Here is an 8,686-nt window from a genome sequence, read left to right on the forward strand (position 1 = left end):
AATAGCCAATTCTTTTGAAGTTTTGTTTTACCCCTATTTACCCTATTGAGAGATGGAATTTTTTTAAATCCTTCAAATGTATTAAACTTTAGGTTATTATCTTTTAAATAAGCTATAGAAGATTTTTGTATCTCTAATAGTTTAATTGAAATTTTTGCCGCACTGCGATAGTGCGAGAGTAGAACGGTAGAAAATGGCGTTACTTTTTTGTGGTTGCTGCCATGGTTCATCGATTTATAAGACGTTATCACGTCAAAACAAAAATAAATAAAAAAAAAAAATAAAGACGAAATGAATACCTCCTCCTTTTTGGAATTCGTTAAAAAAATCGCATGGGTGCAAAAAATGGTTAGCAGAACATTTTTAATATTCAATTTAAATTCAAGGATTATAATGAATTTTCTTACATATGTCTTATGATCTGAATCTCTGGGGACCTTTATATCCCTGGGGCTCTGTTACATGGATACAGCTGGGACAGCGGTAGCTGCGTCTCATGTTTGAATGTTTAAAGACACCTTTAAATTGTTCGATGGTAGGTACAATTTTTCCAGAAGGAAATCCTAACAACTTTGATACCTTGCTTTTTAAGTAACCCCGATTAAGCTCCTGGCTAACGGTGGGTTAAGGGTTTTCAGATCGAGCCTTATTTCGTCTAAACTTGCAGAGGATTTATCGCAGATGCTGATAAGTCCTAATACTAAAATCTTCATCATCGCAACCGGAATGAATATAAGACTTTTTCCTATAAAATTAAACAAAATTTCCGAAAAAAAAGTGCTAAAACTGCCCCGGTCTCTCTTAAAAAACAGGTAACGGCAATCCAGGCACTTAAACATAAATATTATCTTTAAACTGTACTTATTTCGTAAATAACTGCTTAATTAACAGCAATCTCATATAAAAAAAAAAATAACATCAAAAACTTCAACCTCACCTCTTACCTACTAAACGTTTAAATACTTAATTCTCGGGTAGTTGACCACTTAAGTCTTCAAAAAAAAAAAACATTATTTTTCCTCCTAACAAACACCCAAGTTAATTATAATTTAATAATTGAACCCTCATCTAATTTTTTTTTTCTTGCTGTCTATATCTTCTGTTCAAATTGAAGTTGGCTTCAAAAATTTAAGTAGCGAAAATCTTTCTCATTAAGACTGGCATAAAAGCCACACTAAAGAAGTTCATTCCCAAAGGTCAAGTTACCTTATTTTCTTATTCAATCCACAAACATAAGGCAAAAAAAAAACTTGATGATAAATATTTTGATCTTCTTGAGACCGTACATAATTAATGTAAAGAATCTTAAACCATAATTGAGTGATATACCTCAAGACGGTAGCCATAACTACTTACGAGATGCTTCTCTCCATCATGATGCTTCAGAGAGAGAGACTAATGAGCCAAACCATTACTTGCGATTAGACACAGACAGGCATTCTTAAGAAGCTTGGATGGATACGTGCGAATGTGGAGGAGTTGATAGATTTAATATTCGCACCACACACCTTTAACACCGCTATAACTTTTGCCGCCGCCATCGGATTATGAAATGATGAAGACGGATTTTAATTTTTTATTTTTAAATTAAGACCTCTTGGAATTCCACCATTAGAGCCGAAGCCAATGTGAAGGCTGCTGGCCTTTCAACCTAAACTTACCTCGAGGAATTCATAAAATATTAATTTTTTTTTAAGAAATAAAAAAAAAAAGGTTAGAAAACTTTAAGCCTCTCTGAGAGGAGGTTTTTCTTTATGAAAAGATCGTGTATCTTGCGATCATCCAGTGTCATTACAACGCTTGTTATGTAACACTCATATAACTATGCTGAATAGTCATTCCGTTCGAGGTTGGCTAGATGCTGATGGATATCATCTCAAGATCTTAGCGGACTTGCAACAAAATCCATCTGATTATCATGCCTCACGAGCAATTAGCTGTAAAAGCAGTAGTTTGGACTTCTATAGCAAAGTCCTCTATTCATTATCTCTTTAGGTCTCGCTTACACTGCGGCTAAAGTGCCACGAACGTGATTCTAGGCAGTATTTTCGTGTCTGATGTTATACGTTCGTCGTCATAATAAACGGAGAGACTAAAAAAGGAGGGCTTTGGTGAGGCGTGATTTCCTTCTTGATTCCTTTCTTCTTGTGGATGACATTGTCGCATCGCGTCGCGTCGTTGTCTGTCCCACTACCACATCTGATTCTTCGTCTTGCATAATAATGGTCTATAACCTTACGGTACGCATCCGTTTGCTACAGACTGTTTTTGTAACGTTACATAAGTTCAAAAATTCAACAAAAAGACAGAGGGGGAGGTTTTATACATATCCAATATCAAGATCTAGCCTAGAGTTGCTGGCTGCTGGTTGAGGAGGTTTCCCAAAAAGAAAAAAATTCCACAGGATCGGATGGTGTCAGAGTTGTGGTGTGTTGCTTCGTATAGAGCACGAATTATGTTAAATTAACTCGATGTACCGTAAATTTCTAGACAAGATTTTTTTGCTCCGAATGTGTTCTATTGCTAGCATCAGGGCATATAATAAGTGACAATGTGCAAACAGGTTGCCTAATAGACGCGATGTGACCAAATGGGATCTTGTTTGCAAAAAAAAAATCGAATTTATTGATTAATGCAAATTGTATTCCCCAATGGCTTTTACAATGTATAAGATAATTTGGGTTAAGAATGTGGTCTGTATTGTATTGACATTGGAATTTGGATGCAAATAAAAAAGTCTTTGATGTTATTGGGTTACAATTGTTATGGTTGAACAGTTGTGAGAAATCAAGAGAATTTTTTTTTGTTTCGAAGAAGCTGGCAGAATAAATGTTTCTTTATAAAAAAATTTTCTGTTCACAGAATTATGCAAATCAGGTTGACAACGCTGTAAGACCCACCAGAACCATCCTACACAAGCTAATGCTTTTCCTGCTGCGTTAAAAATTCACGATTTAGAATATTTCTTCGATGTTTTGAAAAACATAAGACTTACCCTCACTAGTGTTAAGGAGTTCCATTGCTCAAAGACCACTTCCAAACGATAGTTACCTAATTTTTTCATGATATTTATTAGAATAAACAGTTATATTTACCAAGGCAAACCATGGCTGAGCAACGCGTGATATTTCCCAGGCCACTTGTGATACTTTATTGAGCAACCGCAATACTTTTTAGACCAACCAGTATTAACTTACAGAAACAACCAGCGATACTTTTTTCAAAAACCGGTGATACTTGTCAAGGCAACCCATGATAATTTTCTTGGTAGTTTGTGATACTTTACACTAGCAAACAGAGCTTCTAACCCAGCTTACCCATGATATTTTCCTGTGATACCCTACGGGAGTATCTGTTATTCTTACAATATCATTCCCTTACAGGGTATGCCATGATATCTTTGCTGAGGAGATATATGAAATTACAAGGGCAAACTGTGATACACTAAAATGGCAACCAGACATTCTTTTCAGAATCAAGTCGTGATACCTTTTTTTTGAATCCGGGATACCTACCAGGGCAATCAAATATAGTTACCGGAACAAGCTATTATATTCACCGGGAAACCCGTGATATTAGACTTATTAACCTGTTATACAGGGATAACTGTACTACTTACAGTGTAAAACCGTAAATTTTCCAGGAAAACCAATGATACTTACTAGAGAAAGCATAGGTATATAAAAACTGGGACAAGCTGTGATACTCTTTGGGATATATGTCTAGAAATTTGGTGGTAAATTGTAATGATAACTGTCATAACTTCAGGATCAAAGCATGATATTTATGGCAACTTATGATACATACCAAAGCAACCTGTGATACCTTTCATTGCTATTCGTGTCATTTGCCGGGATAACGCATTATAACTACTATAAACAAAATCTGTTACCTTAGGTACATGGGCTGGGCACCCAAAATTTTTCTAGGTCAAGCCATGGTACTTTCCAGATGAGCCCGTGATATTTATCGGGATAACCTATTATAACCTATACCGGGGCAAGTTTTGATTTTTTCTGGGCAACCAGTGATACTAGTCTGGAGAAACCAGGAAACTATTCAGGGATAACTTTCACACCCACCATCATATACCGTAATATTAACTGGGTGCAACCTGTGATACTTTTCATGGAAATTACCGAAAAAAATCTATGTTATGTTACAAGTGCAATCAGAAACTCTTTCCATGGCAGGCCGTTATAGTTTTGATAGAAACTGTGATATTTATCGGGACAACCTATGATACTCAACAAAACAAGTAGATATACTAACCGGTACAAGTTGTGATACCTTGTGGGCAACCCGTGATATAAGCCTAGAAATCTCGTAACACTTTCATACCTACAGTGTCAAACCATGACATTTCCCGGGGAAACCTATGATATTTCTCAGGGTAACCTGTGATACTCTTCATGGTACCTCGTGATATATACCGGGATAACATATTAATTCTAACTATGATACTTTACATGAGCAGCCAGAGATTCTTTCCGGAATAAGCCCTGATAATTTTTCGGATACTTTACACTGCAGCCCTTGATATATATACTAAGACAACCTTTGATACTTACATAAGCAACCTTTGTTACCTTTCAAGGGAAAACAGACATTTATTTTCAGGTCAAGTCGTGGTACTTTCCATTTGAACCCAAGATATTTATCGGGAAAACCCATAATACTCACCAGAGCAAGCAGAAATATTAACCGGGACAACGTGGGATGCTTTCCGGAAAACCAACAAACCTGTGATACTTTCCAGGACAGCGTATCATAGCCTACAAAGTTGGGGTGTTACTTTTCGAAAAAACCTACGAGGGCGACCAGTGAATTGGAGGTGATACCTGTGGTACAATTTTCACCCGTGTTTCATTTTAGAACAATTAATAGGGTAATTTTAAAAACTCTTCTCAGTTATCGAAAAAATAAAAGTTAACTGTTCAGCAGGCCTTTTAAGATTTTTCATGGCTGGAGACAGTAAGCCCGTCTACTTGATATCCCTTAATTGAACAAACACTTTTCTACTTTTTTAATTTTATTTTAAATTTGAACAGAAGTGACATAATTTTTTTTTTTTTTCAGAAGTATTTTGCTCAAATATTCGTTAAAAAATTCTGCTCATGGAGCATTATGAATTCATTTCAAAGACTGACAAAAAGAGTCTATTCAATCAAATAAAGTTCCTAGTAAGCTGTGGCCAAGAATCATATCAAAATGATCTTGCTACCCGAAGAAGACAACTTCGAGAACTTCTGGAGAATGAAGAAAAAGTCTACGAAAACGAATTTATTGAAAAAATCAAGTCGCGAGTTGATGAAAATATTCGACAACGACAAAAATCTCTCATGACTATGAAAGAAGAGCGTAAGAAAGAGCAAACAAAGTTTGTTGCCTCAAAGAAACTTCATCAAAATATGCTAAATTGTCATGAAATTCGTGAAGAATTGAGGAAAAAAGACTATCGTCAAACACAACTTTGTCAATTGGAACAAATCGACGATAAACTTAGAGCTAAACTACGAGAGAAAAAAGATGAAGAATTTTGGTTGAAAGTTCAAAAGAAAATGCAAGATAAAATTGATCAAAGTCAAGAAAAAGAAGATAAATTAAAAAGATCATTGCAAGCAAATCAGTGTAGGATATTGGGAAATCAGCTTGAAGAAATCCGAAAGGCCAGAGAAATGGATTTGGCTCGTACAAACAAAGAAATGGAAGAAATGAACCTTAAAATGAAGACTAGCCAAGGTGATGAACAAAAACAGGCCTTAGAAGCTCGCAAATCAAAGAGCAGGGATGTTAAAAATTCCTTAAATACAATTTGTGAGCAGCAAAAACTAATCAGGGATGAGGCTGAAAACTTTGAAAATGTTTTTCATAAAGAAACAATGAGACAAGTCAATGAGGAGATTGAGTCTACAATTCAAAAGAATGTCAAATTTAAAGAAGAAACATCAAGCTATTTGGAATATATAAAGAAATTCAAGAATTTTGCTGCTAATAAAGAAAAGAAACGATCTGAAATGGGCGATGAATTAGATAAACGTTTTTATTGTTTCAAAAATCATCCCAAAAAGAGTTTGGCAGCTAACAAACGACACATAGCCGAATCAAGTCATAAAACCTTACTGAAGCAGATTTGTGAAGAAAAAACACGAAGATTTAAACTTGTGGCTGCCGAGAGAGAAAACAAAATGTTGGAAAATCGTTTTGTTAAGATGAAAATTCAAGACAGGTTAAAGGAACGTTTGCAAGTGCAAAAGGATCTTGATGACCAGATAGCGGAAATAAATCGTTTAAAGAACGAGAAACAAAAACAATTTGAAAATGAACTTAATCGTGCTGAAGAAGATCAACTTTTTTGTGAGCAGCTATTGGAAAAGCATAAACTTGAAGGTTGTGATTATTTAAATCCGCATCCGAATTGGAAGCTGATGGCTTGCTTTAAAGAAATTGATGGTTAAAATATGTATTTTTTATGTGTACTTTTGTGGATAAATTTTGGTGTTTAATATTACTCTATAAAAATTTCTGTTTCTTCTTTCTTCAAGTTTTCCTACTCACGGGCTAACCTGGTACGTGTGCCTGAAGCCTGATCAACAATCACACTGTAAGCTGTCAAAGTTTAGTTAATTAGAAGTTAATTTTCAAAAATAAAAAACGCATAATTTTCGAAATAATTTCATTCAATTTTCAAAACCCAAATTTTGATTTTCAAAACTGATTTTGAAAGTTAATTTTATAAAACTGGTTTTTGAAAATACAATGAAGATTATTTCGAATATTGATGCGGGTTTCATTTTGAGAACTTAATAAAGTAAATTTCGAAAACTCACACCCAGGGCCGGATTTAGGGCGGAGCAACCGGGGCTATAGCCCCGGTCCCCCAAAAATAGGGGCCCCACAAAATCAAAAAAAAAAAAAAAAAAACAAAGAACCTGCATCATTAGCTGCATTCCTTTGATAACATTTATCTACTGAATGAGAGTTTTTTTCTAAAAGAATTATCAATTCATAAAACAATCATAATATTTCAGAAATTAACGTTTTTAACTGGAAGCCTCCAAACTTTGTCACAAAGTAATTCGAGATATGTAAGATATCCATTCAAAATGAGATTTGTAATTAATCTCTCCTAAGCAGAGATAAAAAATAAATCTCAACCTTTTGAAAGGTTCCTTAATAACTCTTATTTGTCGCCATTTTCAATAAAGGCCATAAAATAACCTCTACTTTTAAAAAAGAAAAATTTCGGTCAAGGTCTGAGAGAAACCTTTATTTTGTACTTTTTTATGTTTCGGTCAACCAGTGAGATTTATCGCTGAGAGGAAAAAAATAAATCTCATCTGCAAATGTATCAATTCCTAGAGACATGGAAGTGGTGCCATATGAAAGCTTATATTCTCAGCTAACCGATAGTGGTATAATCGGGTTTTTGGATTTTTTTTTCAAAATCCCGAGAAAATCGCGTTTGAAAGTTGGGGTAAATTTTTTTTTTTCGAAAAATCCCCGAATCTTTGAACGCTCCTGGAAGCTAAACAGCTTGAGGGCAATTTTTGAAAATGATGCCAAATGATAGCTTGTGTCATGGGCCTACGCTTTGAACATTGTCAGATTTTTAAAAAATCATCTTCCATGTTAAACCGCCACATCATGCCTATTTTTTCAGAATCGGGCTTAACTTTTTTTTAGCTTTAAGTTCTCCCCGTTTGAGAACGCGTGCACCTACAGGGATGGCAGTTGTACCCAAATGTAGGTTAGAGTCCCCGCTACCTTTTGGCATCAATTGTTTTTTTCATTTTTTTTTTTTTTTTTTTCAAAATTCCAAGATATAGCCGTTTGAAGTTGGGCGGGTGAAAACGCTTTATTTTTTTAATACATTTAATTGTATTAAAACTAAAAAGAAACACATTAATAGGAATGAAGAGAATAGTGTTTTTTTATTACTATGTTTTTTTTAAGCCGCTGATAGACTTTTTTTTTGCAACAAGTTTCTTACTGAGTCGATAAAATTTAAATTTGAAGAGTTAAATATTACGAAATACCTTGTCTCCTTTAATATTAAAGGATATAAATATTTTGATTGAGTCCCTGTGTGAAATAAATTAGCAATCGAATTTGCTCAAAGTACCTAGCCCCATGAGTTTGCGGCTTTCTAAAAATGGGCTCATTAAAAGTAAAGGAAGAAGTTTTTTTTTGGATCCCTGTCTTAAACGCTTAATATAAACTATTTTAAATTTCGTAATTTTATATTAAATCTGTTCCCAGCACAATCCCACAATTACCTAAAGAAATTCCATGTTTAAGTAAAATTATTGGTGAAATGGAATTGAAGGCAAAAAAAACAGGGCTGGTACAAAACCTCCTTTGAGTCACAAAATCATACCATTTTAGGTATTTATCTTCTATTTCCTATAAATTTAAAACTATCAAAAATAATCTTAATTTTATTTTGGAAATAATTTAGCTGAAAGGGGGGCCCCCACTTTTTTGCAGCCCCGGGGCCCCCACAGCTTTAAATCCGGCCCTGCTCACTTCAATTTTATAAGTGTCTACTTCGTTTATGTTTTGAAAAATTGAAATTGAAAAGATGCAAATTCCGAATTTTGAATGTTGGTCATAAATTGGCAATCGATGGGCCAAAAGTTCACATTAATTTTTTTTGATCTTTTGACACATTTGGGTGGTTTGT

General features: G+C 34.5%; 1 protein-coding gene across 1 annotated transcript; it reads left to right on the plus strand.

Moving 5' to 3' along the window:
• The first annotated feature begins 5,053 nt into the window (after positions 1 to 5,053).
• On the plus strand, positions 5,054 to 6,522 carry LOC129915864 (meiosis-specific nuclear structural protein 1). The gene has a single exon (XM_055995560.1). The coding sequence runs from the start codon at positions 5,118 to 5,120 to the stop codon at positions 6,456 to 6,458; it is 1,341 nt and encodes a 446-aa protein (XP_055851535.1). The 5' UTR covers positions 5,054 to 5,117; the 3' UTR covers positions 6,459 to 6,522.
• The last annotated feature ends 2,164 nt before the right edge of the window (positions 6,523 to 8,686 follow it).

Source organism: Episyrphus balteatus, chromosome 3 (genome assembly GCF_945859705.1).
Source record: "Episyrphus balteatus chromosome 3, idEpiBalt1.1, whole genome shotgun sequence".
Taxonomy (NCBI): domain Eukaryota; kingdom Metazoa; phylum Arthropoda; class Insecta; order Diptera; family Syrphidae; genus Episyrphus; species Episyrphus balteatus.